Below are 19,142 nucleotides of genomic sequence, written 5' to 3'. Positions count from 1 at the left end.
AACAATGCAGCTGTGGTAGGGAGCTTTCAATAGCAAGCAATGCAATCCTAGAAGCAAATGTAGCAGCCTCAATGACTGTATATACGGTAAATTCTCATTGTATTTTCATGTCTTTTAAAATACCTCAGCTAAATCAAATCAAAACAAAACATTCTACGGCCTTATTATATACCACTGTTAAAAAAAGAGATCTGATCGTTTATGCAAATATATATCATTTATGCAAAAATAACTGCATTTATGCAAAACATAACTGAAATAAAATAGCATGTTTCAAGCAAATGTATAATGAATTGCTGCATGATTGCCATTTTCCATTCTGGGTCCATTGGCTGAGGATATTTTGACTATTGTTCTAGAAGTGTCTAGAGTGGCATTTTAGGACACTAGGTATAAAGCACTGTTCCAGTGGGTGTCATGGTCCCATCAAAGCCCAGTTCTGAGGAGGAGATGAAGCCAGGGTCAACAGAGGAAGAGGGTGTAGACTCTCTGGCCTAGGAGCAATGACCGGAGGAGGAAGAGGTAGTTCTGGGTCCCTCAGGCCTTGAAAGAGTCACCAGAGAGGAAGAGGGGGTGCAGAATAACTGAGTTAAGGGGGATGGAAAAGACAGGTAGAGGAGCTCAGAACTTCCAGAGATGAGCAACTGCCTTCCCAGACAATCTTCTAGTGTAGAGAATGGGAATGAGGCAGTGCTTGGATGTCTGTGTGAGTGTGCCACTTCCTGAGTTCTTCTGTGTACCTAAAACACTGCAGGATTTGGTACAGACTCAAAGCTGGCATATTATGAAGTCTGCTACCTTCCTCTCAAACCTGAGATACTATAATGGCTACAATTGCGCTGCCTCACTATTATCTAAACTTTTTTGTAAGACAATAATACACCAACTCAGATTCCATTGTAAGTTAGATTCTAGTAAGCAATACATGACAACAGAGTTGATGCTGAAGACAAGTTTATTAAAGATACTACCAAAATTTTTGGCAAACATTAAAAAAAATTAGATTTGTAAACATAATGCTTCCCTTTTCAATTGGCAGCACTTTGAAAGAAATATATTAAGACAAAAAGAAAAGACAAATATAAGTCTAAGTTTTGACCAAATAACTTATGTTCCCACATGATAAAATGGTTTAATTAAATTAAACCAATTAACACCATGAAATGAAAGTTTGTGCTGTTTGATGATCACAGTATTTTGTAGTTAAATACATCTTTGTTATATCCTGATCCTCAGGAAAAAAAATCTTTAAATATACATTTTATGTAGGCAATAGCTTCATTGCATATTTCTCTTCAAAAATACTTTTATAGCAGTATATAAATAGGCCACCTACATGTTTAATTTTATAATTTTGCTCCAAACTATAGAATTATTTTTAGAGTATCAATTCATCTCTGGTAAGAAAGCTGACAAATTTGTCCTGTACTAACACTTGTTAGTTACATCAACCTGAACATTTGGCCTATGTACCATTCCAGCCCCCATATTGTGTATGCATGCAACTCTCTTTCCTCTCTCTCGGTCTCTCTCTCTCTCTCTCTCTCTCTCTCTCTCTCACACACACACACACACACACACACACGCACACACACACAGTAGGCCACAGAATGCTCCCCATTTTACACAAAGGGAAGCAGTGTACTTATGGTAAAATTAATTAAGTATATTTTAGGTACATAAGAAAACACCGTAAGGCAACCACTGTAGTGGGGGTTGAAATCACAGGAATAAGTGTTTCTTGTTGATAGGTGTATATATATAGATATATATATAAAAGTTATATACCACCTTTTAACCCTCCCCGAACAATGTATCATTTTTGTTTTATTTTGTGCAAATTTTAAAACGCTGTACCACTTAAGGCAAATAGTTTTGCATTCAGAAGAAAACAATTCAGAAAATAGACCTGTAGTTATTGAAAAGCTTTTTTTTTAAACTACAATTTTTCATTTGAAAACTGTGTACAATCTCAGAACTATAGAGTCTGGATCCCCATTACCCAATGGTAAAATGATTTCCATGGATAAACAAGTAAGAATTAAGGAAAAGGGGACCAGAGAAAAGCAGCTTCAACTATGCAGAGAAGCAACATCCTCACCAACAACAAAATAGCAAATTCAGACTGCTAATGCTCCTGCCTTAGAGAATGTTCACTTATTTTTAAATCTTAGAATAAGCTGTATGGAATTTTAAATAAATAATCTTTAGTTTATTCACATCTTCTGGTCCAGAGCCCTAGTGCCATGACCCTGCTTGTTGTTGGTCAAATTCTCCTATAAGTCTTTTGATATGAGCCAACTTGTTATGAAGATATTCACATCTGTACTTTTCTTCATGGTAGTTGGGACTAGACTGTAACAGAAAATAAAAATAAAGTAAGTTTTTGACAGAACATCATTCTTTTAAACAAATTACATAGCTTTATTGTTTTTAATAAATACCATATTTTTTGGAGTAAAAGACGCACCTTTTTCCCTCAAAAAAGAGGCTGAAAATCTGGGTGCGTCTTATACACTGATACAGCATTTTTTGCCTCCTGAAACCCCGCCCCCTTCATCAAAATGGCCGTGCATTGCATTTAGGAGTCTTCCAGAGTGCTCCTGGGGGCTGGGGAGAGCAGAAATGAGCGAAAAAGGGTCGTTTTTTGCTCAGTTTTGCCCCCCAGCAGCACTCCTTATAGCCTCCTTATATTCATGCCCTTTTAAAAAAAACAAAACAAAGGGGCCTGTTTTTGCAAAAAAACAGCTGTTTTGGGGAGATCTGCAGAGTGCAAAAACTTTTTTTTTTAATTTGCCTCTTCAAAATCTTGGTGTGTCTTGTACTCTAAAAATATGATACTCCCAAGGCAGCTAAAAATATAATTAGTATATTTCACAGATCAAACAAGAAATACAGAAATAGGATAAATTCATTAATTTCAAAATAGTAAAAAATAGCATTTTCTGAAATTTACTTTAAAGAAAGGGATAAGCAGTGTATATTTAGTCAAATTTCAAATGAAATGACGCACCTAAAAACTGCTATATGGTTTTATCTCTGTGCCTTTGTAGTTCCCACAAATATGAGCAACACAATTTTTTTACAAAAAGATTAAGAAACAATATAACATGAAACCACAACTTTTACTGAAAGGATAAAATAGCTTCTGTTACACTGAGCTCGCGTCTCAATCTGGCTAAGCTTTTCTAGCTGCCTATTTCAAATATTTCCCAGTGCTTTTTATATAATTTTTTTAAATTTTTTTTTTGTTACATAGACAACACATACCCACAACAATGAAAAAAAACAAAAAACAAAACAGAAAAAACCCATCATCACATATAGCATGTCATTTGGTTACAAGTGTTTTAACATTTATCATTCCTATACATATATTTCCCAATGCTTTTTAAAGTAGTTTTAAATCACATCCAACAAAATTAAATTTATACAGTTATATAAAGTAGACTATAACAACGCTAACTTAAAAATATGGTGTATCATTTTTAATAGAAATTACACCAACCTGTTTAATCTTCCGATATTCTTGTAAGACTTCCTCATGAAGGACCTAGAAGCAAGAACAATTCAATGGCTATAAAGTTCAGCTAAATCTATAGCACTTTGAATTTGATTCCATAAAAGTGTACATAGGGGCATAAAAATCCAAGTTTTTCCTGGGATTTTACAGCTATCACATGATCCTGGGGAAGGATGTGGTTGCTTAAATATAGTAGATAGTATGTAGACAGATGCTATTTTCACACCCCTGTGTGTAGCAAAGCATTTTTGGGAATTGAATCAATACAATTACATAACTTTTAATTATTAACAGTTTCTTTGAACTAAGCAAGCAGGCAGTGTATAAAACATGTGCAGTATGAAGACCTAGGACGATGTATGCAAAACATTTCCCTTCTTTTTACCAAAAATTGTCACTTCTTCCCTCAAAGTTAGAGTGTTTTACATCTAGAGTCTGAAAATCCAAATGAGAGATCGCTCATTGGTTCCTTTTTCTATCATGATCTAACAAAAAGGAAAAATCTTATTAGCAGTGAGAGATGTGTTACTAGTACTGCCTTTCTGTAACAGAGATTTTTTATATCAGAAAATTTGATAAAGCTTTCTGACCATCATGCTAAGCAGACCTAGATAGGGCAGTTTCCTCTTAATTGTATTTCTCTGCTATCCAGTTCTTTTTTGTTAATCAATAATTAAATTAAACGATAATATTAACTCTTCCAGTTTATAGAATGGAAAAAAACCCGATTTGGACCTATTCCTAAGCACTAAATTACTTCTGTTCTGTTTCATCATCTGCACTCAGCACTGTAATTCAGTATTTTGACTATTAAAGGTATTGTCAGAAATATAATAAATAAACAAACAATCCAATCTAATTATACCATTTTTGCAGCAGCCTTGAAAGAATTGAGCAAGATTACATCATCATAATAAATAATAAACAAAAAACAAATAAATCTACATAGTAGGAATCACTAACAGTGGAATATTCTTCAATAAATATTTTTATAAAAGTTTTACTGTATGAATCATTCATTCATTCTTTTGTTCATTCATCCACTCGATGGATTCTTTTAAAAGAAGCAAAAATAACCTGACTAGTATAGCCTTTATTGTCATTGTGCATCATGTATACAACGAAAGTTGGTTTAGCCTCTCTGGTGCAATCCATGATAAAAAATACAAACAACATAAATAGTAGAAAGAATAATCCCAATGCAAGTAATTAGGAAAAAAAAGAAAAAGAGAAACTAGTCATATGTTTCCACATGTGTGTGGAGTGATTGTGGTTGTATTTAAGAGTCTGACAGCCCAAGGATAGAAACTATTTTTAAACTTATTTGTTCGGCTGGCTATGCTTCAATGTCTTCTTGCACCTGACTACTGCACGTAACTACTTGCACATTTGTATAATCCAGTATTACTATCTCAGCCATGAGGTAGACTTTTACGAAGAGAGTTTTAACAGTTGTAAATGCAACCTTTACCTGATATTCCTTAGTTCCCGGAGAGAGTAGTTTACGCTGTGCATCTAGTTTCATAAATCTCCGAGTTACACTCTCCATCCTGGCATGCAAAGTTCTGTACTCGTCATATTCTGCATTAAAATCATCCTTGTAACTTTGACGTTGCTCATATGAGACAATCGCTATGTATTTGCTGTTGCAAATAAAAAAACGATGTTTTTATAATATTGCCTGGTCCTAAATATTGTAGAAATTCTTCAAAACCTTATCTAAAACACTTATAATCCTTAATCCATAACACTCATTGCATGATCATTATTAACTAAATTTTCTACACTTCAGATATATCTCATTCTTTTCATGGCTTCATGCAAAGCTATTTAATAAAGCTAATAGTTGAGATGATTCAAATAAAGTTCCAAGAATATTTAAAGAGAGTTAACTGTTTAATCCCTCTATGAATATATGTTCAAATTTCATACTTTCTAGAATTAATACAACTGATTCAACTTTGAAAACAAAGTTAATAAAAAGCCCAACTTATTTAAAGCAAAGGAAAATTATCCAACTGTATCAGAACACTCAGGACTTTATCTGGAGTTCTCATTATGACAAGCACTTTGCTGCCAATTTTTTTCAGTCCTTGCTGCTCTGCTGTCTCTAAAATCCTGCAGTTTTTTTAATTGACCCTTTGTCTCTCTCTGTATCTATCTATAACAAATTAGTACAACCCATTTAGAAATGCTAACAAACAAAAACCTTGTCCTACGCCAATTTTCAGAAAATATACTTCCCTTGCATAGTGTTGCAAGGATGAAAAACTAGATAGTAAAAAATAAAAAAGCAGCATGCAACAATCTGTCAGTATTGGATAAAAGCAAACTTCCAGTGATTTTTAGCTCTTTATCTATCTCTCTTCCATTGCTGCCATTAATGTTACCTTTATTAGAATTATGCAAGCTTTAAAATGTTATATAAATGCAAGATTGTTTTTGCAAAAGTTTTATTACACTTTCCTTTTTGAAAACTCCTTCTGTTTAAGAAAAAGCAATTTACTACAAATATCTGGACATACATTGGAAGGAAAAATGTCAGAATTCTGTACTAGTGTCAAGGTGGTAGCATCAGAAGCCATTTTTTTTTTGCTTGGCAAGCTGTCCAAACACCTTAGTGAATAGTTATTTTGTAAAGTCCAGTGGTAACAAAAGCAGGCACTTCAATTTGGAATAGTATTTGAGACAGGTGGCTTATATATGAAGTTGTTTTTCTATACAACATAAATTGCATAATTGTGCAACATTTTTATGCAACTCTGATATAAAAACCCTGGTAACTCTTACATTTTAAATGTTCATCAATCTAGGTAATGCTGCATAAACATAGTTTTTTTTACTGTTCCACCCCTTTCTCCAAGATTAGTCACTTACACAAAGTAGTCTCGTAGTTCACTTGTTGACAAAGGATCTGTAGTGGCAGTACATGTCTTTTTAACACCTATAAAAATAGAAGTTTCAGATTTTGATAATGTTCCAAGTCAAACTTGATTACGATGCTACTCCTATTTACGGATTAGCTTTAAGCGAGAATCAAGAGCACCTTTCGCTGCTAAACTATTTATACTGCAAGTTATATGGCAAAATTTTAAATAACCAGGGGCAAAAATACAAATGCAGAAATAATGGCAGCCTGCATACAATATTCTAATCTACTAGACAAGCCTCTCAGAAGTTACAGCATCTTCCCAACTATTCAAAAAATTTGACATATGTTGGAATTTTACACAAACATCCGGCAGAACTGCAATAAAAAAGAGTGGAACGCTTAGTGTTTTCCTTTTCGTGGATTCTTGTCCCTCATCCAGTAACATAAAACTTTGAACATGCTAGATTGTCATGCAATTTACCACAGAACAAGTAATATAGAGAAATGGAAATGCATAACATAAGATGGATCCATTACAGTAATCTTTAAAGTGGTATGGTTAAAATAATGGTTTGGGTTGTAAAGAATCTCTTGTATTAATGAGATTTATAACACTTTCAATTTTGCTGCAATATCATGAAATGTTAAATACTGGAAGAAGAAAACACCAATTATGTTGTTAAGTTATATAAGGCAGATCTGGGTTTTTTTTCTTTAAAAGTGTATGTTTGTAGCTATCTTTGATAGCTTGGAGTATTATTTTGTATTATTAAACAAGAGACTATCAAAGCATTCGTAACCTATCTAAGATACCATATTAGGAGTTCCAGTTAATAAAAGACCTATTATATCCATTCAGTGATAAATTTTCATAAGTTATTTGTTATAACTTTTCATTTAATGCCTTTTGAGAAGGCTCATAATTCAAGATTTTTAGTCACTAGAAGTTGTTTGTATTCAGTAAATTTAGTAAGTAACTAGCTTTGTTCTCTTTTTTTTCTAGCAATTGGGTCTTTCTGAAAAAGCAGAATATAATCTTTAGCAAAAACATTACAATGCCAAGCTGGTATAATGCAATGCTAAGACAGAGTTCCCAATCTTTCCAGCTTTGTGGCCCAGCAGGGATGGAATGGTTCCGTGCAAATGGCACGCAAGCGCACACTCACAGCTCAATTTACAGGAGTGGTGGGCATGTGCGCCCACTGCTTGCACAAGTGTGGAGGTGTGCGCATGCACTCGCCTGCCACTTTCTTGGCCTGGTTCCGAACAGCTCCAGGCCTGGTAGTGGGCTGCAACCCGGGGAGTAGGCACCCCTGTGTTAAGAAATCAACCAAATGGAATGCAGGACTGGCTCCAGGTATTAATTTATCTCGTGTTTATTAATTTTATTGATTAAATTTATATCCCACTTTTCTTTTATGAGGTAGGAAGGGCATATAGAGTATCCCCCCCCCCGTTTCACTCCCGAACAACAATCCTGTGATGTAAATTAGGCTGGAAGAGAATGATTTACTAAAGTCACCCCTTAATGACTCATGGCTGAATCTTACACTTGGGTTTCTCCAGGCTGATCTTTTTCCACCATAAAATGCATGCATGTGCATTTCTAGAATATGACCCATAGTCATATAGAATATGACCCATAGAATATGACCCATTAACATCATGTAATCCCTACACATTTATTTGAACAAAGGCTTATTAGAAATTATTAGAAACATTTTAAAACTATGCTTTAAATGTGGTCATAGCCATGCCATAGCAATACAAGTTAGTGAAGACAAACTTTTGCCTTTAAGATATATCAGGTTTCCAGTTTACATCAGAGAAATCAGTTTACAATTTGGATTTTGCCAAGTTACACAGAGATATCTCAAAAACCCAAACCAAGCCTGTCTCAAGGCCTCTTCACTGATTAGGAGCTGTAATAGACAAAAAGTTTATTTTGTGTTCTGATTCCAAAACTCCTCCCACATTCTCTTGGGAAGGAGCATGGTTCTAGTGAATGTTTATTTTTAGATAAGCACCAAAACTAAACTAAACTTGTAAACTACTGAATAGGGGATGTGTTTACTGGTTAATATTGCTCCTCTCCTTTGCTGAGAAATAAAAGGAGCTTAGAATTAGAAATGCATGATTTGAGGTTTGGATAACATGGATTTCTATGGTACAATAAAGTTAAGGTTAATGCAAAGTTTAAGAATAATTATATAAGCAGTGCCATATTGAAAATATGGAATTGACGTAAATCCAGGCCATGCCTGAAAATATTTTTATGGGCCTCAACACAAGAAGCATTTTATAAGAAAGAAACAGTAAGTAAACAAAAATGGTTAGCCTATTGAGAATGATTAGAACAGGAACATGGAGAATATAAAATGAAATTAAGAGATCAATTGACTGCACAGGGATTTAGTTTGTATTGGTTTTTGTGTGCATAGTTAAGAGTTAAGGTAAATAATAAGACATATAAAAGTGAGCAGAAGACAGAATTTGAAAGTGAACTATGTATAAATGATCAGTATGAACTTGCTAAAATGTATAAATTTTTATTGAAATTTGAAACAGAATGCATGAGAAAATGGACTACGAACTTTGAATATTATTTAGTGATGGAAAAGTGGGAATATACTGTATGTGGTTAAAAGGATTGAAATTTACATTATAATTTAAAAGACCATTTTTATAAAATGATGTATGACCATTTATAAAATTATTTATCATTCAGAAAAATGTCTAGAATTCATAAAGGTACTTCAAATTTATGTTGAAACTGGACAACATGAGGGGTCATTTTATGATGTTTGGTGGATTAGTAAAAAAAAATCAGAAATTTCTGGCTTCAAATACATATATTGCTACAAAGTTAACTTTCAACTTAAACCAGATATTTTCTTGCAGGAATTAATGGATGGTGAATTAGAAAAGAAGCCATGGAAAATTACTTTTATTTATACTTGCTGCTTAATCAGTATTGGAAGTGGAGGTGGATTCTTGAGGTGGATGTTGACATTGAGACTATTACATGAGTAAACAAAACACTGAAACACTCTGAAATAGCCACAATGGAAGGATGGTTGGTGAAGATGACAGAGCTAGCAGAGATGGCAAAATTAACTCATTAGCGAAAGATCAACAACTATGTGACTAAAATCCCTAATGGACCTTTTGCTGAAAAAAAGAAAAGAAAAACGAACTTTTGATTTATGGGTTTAAAAATTAGAAAGGGTAGCTTATGAAAAGGAAGAAATTTTGAAGTTAGAGAGAGGGGATAAAATATAAATACAGTTGTAATCATTGTCAAAATGTTTGGAAGCTGCTTCTTTATAATATTTTCTATTTTTTCTGTCTTTTTCTATTTTTTCTTCCATTTACCATTCTTTCTTATTTTCTTTGTCTCCCCCCCCCCCACAATACTTGTATTGTTTAAATCTTTGTTAAAATGTCTTCAATAAAAATTATATTAAAATGTATTCCTATTCTTTCCTATTATATAGCAAATGAATATGATTTGTTGACGGAATGGAAAGTTTAAATACAAAAGTTGGTTGTAAATCATTCCCATCATTATTTGTAGTGGTTACTTCACTAGTTAAATAATTTAATGCAACCACTTAAAATAATTAAGAGTAAATTATTATAAACAGCATTTTGTAAGATACAATTAACTGACAAAAAAGGTAATCTTTGCTCAAATATGACATTTCCTTCCCTGTAGATTTGCTCAGGATTGTTCTGATTAGCCTCTCAAATTTAGGAATCAGTTAAGTACACATTAGATTCCTATGACATTTCTGCAACATGAGCGATACCTTCACATGTTCTGTTACCACCATCACCCTGACAATAGAAATGGTTGCATTCTGAAACCAAGTGGGATCAGAGATATCAACAACCTATCCCTAATCTTTCTTCAATATAAATATTTCCAAAGAGATCTCACATAGCAATGCTAATGTAGTAGTCTGGCCTAGCTCCCTTGCAGTTCAAAGTGAGATGCAAAAACAATACCTTCACTCATTTTCTGGCTGGAATTCTTCAGTTTGGTAATTTCGTGGCTTTCACAGTTTCTCATTTTCTTGTCTTCATTCCCAGTGTTATGGTCTTTTATTTGGTCCTTCTCCTTATGCTTCTTTGATTTCTTTTTGGACTTTTTGTATAGTGATGAATGTTTTTCATCTGTAGACTTTGGGCACACTGACAGACTTTCAGAAGGTGCTGGGATTTCCAGTGGAGTCCTGGAAGTGTATTTTTGATGCTGGTCCTCATAAATATTGCCATTCTGGCTTAAGGTGTCAACAGGCAGGTCTTGGGTACCCCGACCTTCGGGAGTGCTTGGGGAATTGGAGTTAGAACTTGCAGTCTGGGGAGGATTTGAAACAGGGAGACAAGTTGAAACAAATGGTGGAGCAGTTGGTGCTGCAGCAACTGCAGGAGGTGGTGGCGGTTGAGAAGTTTCAGCACTTTTTTCACCAGAAACAGGCAAATGGCTACTTAATGTTGGTTGAACTCTATTGGTAAGATGAGATATCCTTGGTTTTTTATTCATTAACGGATCAATAAAGTCAGAATCCAAAAGCCGTTTCTGTAATAAAATATGGTAAATACAATGGTTAGTTCTCTCTATATTAAAATTTCAATTTAAATTGTAGAGATTGCAATTACTAGGTTGTTTTACTTTGATGAGGAATAAAAAGAATGATAAAAATCAAGCATAAGTAGAAAGAATATTAGTTCAAAAGTGGTCAAGAACAAGATATAGTTGATTATATTTAATTGATAATAATGGTCATAGTTAAGTACAAGTCCTCAGTTTGGTTATTCCATTATTATACACAGTGCCTAGCAGATCAGCAATAAACATATTAGAAATAGGTTTCTTTCCCTAAAATCTGACCACTATTTCAGGCTTAAGGGAAACAGTAGAACCAGAATAATTAATAGCCCATGTAATACAGGGTTAGGGACCAGGCTTTACTATCAGGTTTCTGAGGTAGAACACTATATATAAAATCTTCTAGCACTTTTAACACTAATGGGTTCAGCCCACAAAACTTAACACGCTTAGTTTTTACTTAATCTCATCCCTCTTAAAACATTTTTAAGAATCAAAGAGCTGAGTTTCCAGCCTCTGATTAGGCTCAGTCGTTCTTCACGCCATGTATTAAGTCATCACACTTGACTGTGGAGCTGATCTTATTTTAAAAACAAAGATTGACTGTGTGCCCAAGAAGATAAGGATACACACCCAGGCTGTGTGCTATTTATTAATTCAGAAGCTCCTTGATGCTACTTCAAGATACTTTGGTGTGAGATTGCTAACCTAGAAAAACAACTAATGGCAAGCACATGGCAACTTAAGTAAACTGATTGGCCTTAGATCAGTAGGCACAGGGATTATTTCAGAATAATGCAGAAGCTTCTACCAGCTTTATGCTTCAGAATACAGTCCTATTTTTCAAGGGAGGAACAATAGGCAGTGAAACCAGCAGACCAAAGAGACAAATCCCTCCATTCTTATATGCCTTTCTGATTTATGCCAGTATGCTCCTTCATAAACCGCTGATATAGAAACTTCCTGAAGTTTTAGGAACATTACATTTAAATTTTCAGCATACTTCCATATGGCTCTCATAAACTCATTTGAAGAATTGAGTATACCTTGTTCATTGCAAGAAAGGTTTCAAATAAACAGAAAAGTAATAATATGCTTTTCAAATTAAAATTATTTTTTGCACAAAGATCATTATAGTATAAAACTTAAGAAATAAGAATGTTAATATTTGAGGACAAATCAGATGCATACATGCACACGCACTTCCTTTTGTGGCTCTCATGTTGACACAAAAAGTGGAGTGCCGTGAGAGCCAGCTATCATTTGACGCAACACTAATGTGGCAATAGCTAAGTTGCAAAACATGTTCCTGACACTGAAGGAAATAGGATATGTCCTAGTGCTCCATATAAAGGATGAAAAGAGTTTTGGATTACATCTCTAAATAAATCAGTTTTAATGAAAAAAGTTTTATATGTTGCCTTTGGTGAGGTGGGCAATGTATAAATTTAATAAATAAATATTATATCAAATAAAATATTCCAAAAATCAAACAAAAATCTATTTGAAAAGTAATTAAAATTAGGGACTTTGCTGCTCTAATTAATCTCATTTGTAACTGTAATTATATAATTTCTATTCCAGTACTTGAAACAATACTGACCTTAAAACTATTTTTACCACATACACAGCATGTAGTGGTGAACATGACATTTAGCCAAATTATATACTAACTGGACTTAAAGATTGAAGGGTAGCCTGAAGCCTCCCTGGGTTTCATTAGTGATCTGAAGAAACACTCTGACTGCAGAAATGAATTTCTCTTCAAATTCCTCATATAGCAAAAAGATACAGTATAATTTGTGATTGATATCTCTAGTTCCTAATTGGTAGGGTTTTTTTAATGAAAGGATCTATAATTATAGTGTTTTTGGAAAGTAAACTGAATTAATACAGTTTACAAGTACAACTGTTCCTGTGATTCCTGTGATTCCTCCCCTCCCCCCTTTCTCTTTCTAAGGGTAAAAATTGTAGGAGAGATTTGATGGAATCTATAGGAACGAGAAGTGAGTTCTTGAAAATAAATTGATGTTTAAGTCCCTTTTTCTTTCAATTGCTGGCTTCATACACCTCACCAAAGCTCTGTTTTAAGAATTTTCTGTGGCTTTGTGGTCACAGCATAAGAGCAGCATTTTTTAAAATTATCTAAATTCCCAAGTCTCTGAATCTATCCTTCAGAAATTTTCCATGTGTCTTACTTGGCACTTCATTTTCATAAAAATAATCAAAAATAAAAGTATACAACATAGAAGGAATAAACTATCCCAATCCTTCTGAAATACTGTATATTTCTTAAGTAGGTTCATTTTTCCCTATTGTATTTTCATAATCATCAACCTTTGGAAAAGATCCCGACTACTTTAAAAAAAATGTATTATATTAATGCCACCCTGGAAGGATTTATATCTTCAAGGTCAGAATATAAACAGATAGCCCAAACTCATTTGCAAGAATACTTCAGAGACATTGTGGTGAGGATGCTTATCTATGTGTTTAAATTCTTGTGGGATTACCAAATCTTGCAAATAATGTTTGTTTTGACACTTGAAATCTTATGAAATATTGGTATAGCCTCAGCAGGAGAAATATACTTGTGCATTTTATTTAGTTCTTCAAAGATATGATATAACCATTGGCAATTTCATTTTACTTTTTAAAATTAATATTTAAAGGAACTATCATTTCTGTGGTGCTGATTTGGACGAGGTTTGGTAGGTTTCCTTCATCATATATTGCTATAAAACCAATATTTTTCATCATTATATCATAAAGAGAAATGCTATTGTTATCTGTCGATATTCCGTGAAACTGATTTAGAGACATATAAGTTAATACGTTGAAAACATAACATATATCCTGTGCAGCCAAATTATTTGTGCTTCTTCTGCAGTGCCGGCTATGTTAGCCAGCAGCAAGTCTTTCAATCCAACCTGTGTATACAACAGGACTGTACACAAATGATCCAAAGTTCAGAATAAGTCTCCATCACTCACACATAGATTTCTCCAACTGCTGTTTCCTCCAACCCTCAACTTTTGTCATGTATTATCTTATTACACAACGTAGAATTAAAGTGACAAGGAAAATACCTGAGAAGGAGAAGAAGATGCAACCTCTTTGACAGTCCTCAAAGGAGATCCCAGATGGCTGGTGCTGGTGGCATTCTGAGATGAATGTAGTTTTCTGTAAAGATTATCCACGTTTAATATTACAATGAAAATCAAAATGCCCTACACTAAATCAAGATTGTAAAGATTGTATTTAATTTTTTGGGATATCTACACAGGATGTGAAAGGCCTTGAACCTACCGAGAAAGTATTAATTCCAGCGACTGTCTATCTATTTCATTATATCCAGGCCAATCTTTTTGAACTTCCTTATAAACATATTCTTTCAAAGTGTAAGAGTTGTCTTTTGGATTCAGATTGGCTACCTACAGATTAGAGATAAAAACACAAACACTTAAAATTAACTACAAGATGAAGTATCTGAAAATATCACACTTAATATCTTGAATCTTAATAAATTAATTTTATGGGTATTGTGGCCCATGATTGAATATTTAATTGGTAAATTATTAAAACCATGTTATTAGATAGATTTCTAAAAAAAAAGAAGGATCATAAAATCTACCACTATAGTTTTATTATGTTTTTCAATAAAAAACCAAAACTAATAGAATAATAGAAAGAAGCCACTCTGTTAATTGGGGATCTACTGCAAGATCACATTTCTGGAAGACTACCTAACCTGGAAGGGTTACTAAAATCTTTCTCAAGAATGTTGCGTTTAGATTTTAAACAAAAAGGCAACTCAGTATTGACTCTGCCTTATGAATTAAATGAGCCTGGACTTCTGGCACAGGGGGACATGGCGGCTTAAACAACTTCAGCTTGTCTCAGCATGGAGTCAGTCCTTCATCTTTTTAGTGCTTCCTGCAAACTGTGATGGGATTCTTCATACACTCTGGACCAAAGAGGGAGCTGGAACCTAATCTGCTAGATCACTGGACAGCTGCTCCTTGAGTGTGAATTGCAAAAAAAAGAGGTTCTAATAAACAATTTGTGAGTGGAATAGTTGGGGTATAAGGAATATAATATTGTTAAAGGTTGAGGTGCAACTTGTTTGTGAACATTCAAGTCCGCTGACACACGTTTCTATATCAATTTTGGATTTGTGTTACAAATACAGTTGGCAGTTGAAGAGAGTCTTCTCTTCAGCGGATAAGTATTTCTTTTTGTGTTTTTTTCTTTTTTTGGACTATTACATCTTAGAGATATATTAAATTAATCTATGTTAAAAATTGCTCATAAAGCAGAGCAAACAAAATGATATGTGGACTGATTTAGTTTTAGACACTCTGGCTGACATATGCTGGCAACTGCTGATAATTATAACAATAAGGTTGAAATTCACTTTTTTTCCTGGCATTATTTTATTTTTATTTTATTAGCTTGATCACTTTAGAATGGCAGCCTGTAAAGTTTCTGAGATATCAGAACACCATCCACTAAGTAGTTTGCTGAAAGAGTAATGCCAGTAACATCTATCAATTAAATGTGTGAGGAACTAGAAGCTAAGTTGACACATTCACATGACTTTAAACAGGATAAGTTTTCATCATTTGAAAGAAAGTTTGAAAAAAAATGGACAAGATGGATAATTTTGTAAAAAAAATGTCTAAAAAAATGAAACAAGTGTCAGGAGAAATAAAGCAAACTAATGAAAGATTAGAAATTCTAGAAATAGATCAGGAATCAGAGATATAAAATTTGAAAGAGGATTGGATAATGTACCATATTTTTCGGACTATAAGAGGCACTGATGTATAAAACTCACCAAGATTTTGAAAAGGTAAATAAGGGGAAAAAAGCTTTGTCCTCCCTGGTCCCCAGGAGCACTCTGCAGGCTTCAGCAGGGCTGGGGAAAGGGAAAATGCCTCTGTTTTTGTGAAAAACGTCCCATTTTTCACCCATTTTTTTTCAAAAACGGGGACATTTTCCCCTTTCCCCAGTCCTGCTGAAGCCTGCAGAGTGCTTCTTCTGGGGGCTTGAGGAAGGAAGAAACACCTCCGTTTTTGCGAAAAACAACCCCTTATTTTTTTTGCAAAAATGGGGTGCAGGGCATGCTTCGGGAGGACAAAAATGGCTGTATTTGGTGTATAAGACGCACCAACATTTCCATGCTCTTTTTTGGGGGGGAAACGTGCATCTTATACTCAACACACACACACACACACACCCCACTCACACAATCTGGTAGCTTTGATTGTAGTTTGGAAGAAAGAGTTCCATCTGAGATTTATAGCTATTTCAGAGGCTTCAGAGGATATCAGAAATAAGGTGGGCTCAGTCTCTGTCAGATCTTTTAGATTAGGAAGAGAATGACTTTGAAGAGTAAATTGACAAAGTGTACCAAATCAATTCATTTGCTACAATAAGAGATGTGCCAAGAGATGTTTTAGTATACTTTACAAGGAAAGGGATAAGAGATGTTTTCAACAGCATTCCATTTCAAAACTGAAAATTGACAATGAAGAGATAAATAATCTCAAACAAAATTCCCATCCAAATTTTAGATGAAAGGAGTATTTTTTAAATTGAAACACTGAAGTGGAAAACTATCCAATTTCATTGGGAAAAAAATAGAAGGGATAACTTTTACTTTTCAACAAGAAAGATTTTGATAAAAACTGTCCAAAGGACAAGATAATTTTTGGAGGAATTTATATTGCAAGAGATTCAAAATGAAACCATAGAGAACATTAATAAGCAATTTGACAAAAAAACCACAAGATGTACAAGATGATGAAAAATACAATTTGGAACCTGGTGCTACAAGCACAGCTTTATCTAACCATGGAACATAAATGCCTATTTTTTAAAAGTTGAATTTAACTTGGAATATAAACTAGGCAAATTCCATTCATAAAATTTAGAGAATGTATTTCATTACATGAAGAAATTCAAACAAGATATAATTTGCTTACAAGAAACATATATTACAAATAAAGATGTTAAATCCTTGATCTATTAAATTTGGGAGATGAATTAGTTTCGGCAACACCAAAAAATCCCAGTGCTGTTCTACACATTAAACTCCAATTAAAATCATAATTAATAATAACTAATGAAGACAGTAGATTTGTAAGAGTAGAAATTCATTTACAAGAATGTGAAACCTTTGTTTTGGGACTTTATAAACAACTTATGGAAAAATTGATAAACCTTTTATATGAGAATTGTTGCCTGACAGGCAATTGGAACAGTGCTGTTTCTCCACATGTAACCAACATCAGGAACAAAATTAAAAATTAAAAACACCTCAGGAAAATTATTAAATACTTTTTGATTTGTTGGACATTTCAATACTAATAGATATATGGAAACATAAAAAGGATAATTCTAGGAAGACACCAATCATTCTCAAGAATAGATATGATATGGATTTCCAAAAAACTGTTACTCAGGCCTCTAAAGTGAGGATTTTACCAAAGACTTTTTCTGATCACAACCTGGTGAATTTGTTTTTTAAAAAGAAATACACATCTTTTAGATCAGGGGTGTCAAAATCGTGGCATCACGTGGTAACATGATGTATCACAACTTTCCCTCCTTTGCTAAATTGGGGTGGGTGTGGCCAACGCATGATACATCTGCCCTGCAGGCCATGAGTTTGACACCCCCGTTTTAGATAGAAATTAAATGCATTACAATGCATTACAACTGAAACATCATTATTGAAAGTCTAGACAGTTAAAGATTAGAAAAATAAATTTTGTGTACTTGATCTTATTGTAATGCATTCACTATTCTTTATATTAGGGTGTACAAATAATAACAGAGTAACAAAGGAAGAGTATGGAATAAAGAGCAAAAAAGAATCAAGAAATTTCAAATTCTGGACATAATATGTCTGGAATATCAAATGTTAATTTAGTGCTATATGGATGAATTTCAATACGCTCAAATTAAAAACCTACATGTGTAACCAGAAACTCATTTTGATCTCAGCAAAGTAAAATTTTTGAAAGAATCCATCATAATTGATAGAAGTTATAAAACAAAAGAGAAAGCAGAAGTGTAAATAAAATTTCACCTGCTGAAGAATAGCAGCAAGGGAATTCCTATCTTTTTGACTAACTCCATCTTTTAATAAGCGGGCAAGAAGTTCTGGTTTCTTGTAGGTCTTCAGTGCCAATAAGTGAATTATTCTATCCTTATAAGGCCGCTGTGAAATACTGTTGTTCGTATGGGTCTTCCGTATTGTATTTGCAGGGTTGATGGGGGTAGACCTTTTCCTTTCAGGAACTGCATCTGGAATACTTTGTGGTGCTTTTCGAATTTGTACTCTTTTACCTACAAGTAATAAAAAAAACCCCTGTTTTTAGATCTGTACACCTTGGACAAACCTGAAGTTTATTTCCCAACAAAAACTGAAAAAGAAATATAACTCAAATACAAGAGTTTCAATTATGTTTACAAATTATGAATTTTATATGTTTAATTTATATAAATCATTAATTCATGTCTCTCATTGTTCAAGACAAATAATCATCTCTGATAATTTCAAGCACTATAATGTCTAACAAGTGATCAAACAGAATTATGAAATTATATTCTTCAATGACAGCAACATGTTATTCAATGGAACAATCAAAAGCTATTTTTAGTGGCCAAGCCTATGGTCTCCTAATAGTTCAATAGTGCTTCAAAAATAGTAATTTAAGAATGCATGAGCTAATAGATTGCTAGTTGAAGAACAATGGGAGACAAATATCTTCTCCCTAATCTCTCAAAAGTTCTTTAAGACCAATCCACAATTGTCTTCTACTCTCAAAACACTGAGAATTATACAAAGAATGCCATTTAATCACTCCCATACACTGAAAGTGTTACTGTAAGTCTTGAAATAGTAATTTAAAAAAAACCCCTCATTTTAATTCCCATTCCAAGAGGGAATTTGCCATTACTAGGGAGACAGGGAAAAAAGTGTGTCCCCTTCTCTAATCCATGCTCTTACTTTCTATTGGTAAGTTTTTCTGTTTATATGCCAAAAGAGAGAGAAGAGAGTAAGAGCGATAGAGCATGTGCATAGTTCATACAGCTGGAAACCTGTCACCTTATCTTTA

At 33.7% G+C, this 19,142-nt stretch overlaps 1 protein-coding gene across 2 annotated transcripts in view; it reads right to left on the bottom strand.

Annotated features, from left to right (window-relative positions):
* Positions 1-937: 937 nt before the first annotated feature.
* ELL2 (elongation factor for RNA polymerase II 2) overlaps positions 938-19,142 on the bottom strand; it is a 39,688-nt gene continuing 21,483 nt past the window's right edge. For both annotated transcript variants that reach the window (XM_032214789.1, XM_032214788.1), the window contains 8 exons: positions 18,110-18,369; positions 14,320-14,444; positions 14,100-14,193; positions 10,407-10,980; positions 6,401-6,467; positions 4,995-5,166; positions 3,509-3,553; positions 938-2,355 (listed from right to left, as the gene is read on the bottom strand). In XM_032214789.1, the coding sequence (XP_032070680.1) occupies positions 2,239-2,355; positions 3,509-3,553; positions 4,995-5,166; positions 6,401-6,467; positions 10,407-10,980; positions 14,100-14,193; positions 14,320-14,444; positions 18,110-18,369 (1,454 nt within the window). In that variant the 3' untranslated portion in view covers positions 938-2,238. The remainder of the gene's footprint in view (positions 2,356-3,508; positions 3,554-4,994; positions 5,167-6,400; positions 6,468-10,406; positions 10,981-14,099; positions 14,194-14,319; positions 14,445-18,109; positions 18,370-19,142) is intronic.

This window comes from Thamnophis elegans, chromosome 3, assembly GCF_009769535.1.
Source record: "Thamnophis elegans isolate rThaEle1 chromosome 3, rThaEle1.pri, whole genome shotgun sequence".
NCBI lineage: Eukaryota > Metazoa > Chordata > Lepidosauria > Squamata > Colubridae > Thamnophis > Thamnophis elegans.
This window is presented reverse-complemented; position numbering and strand designations above follow the sequence as displayed.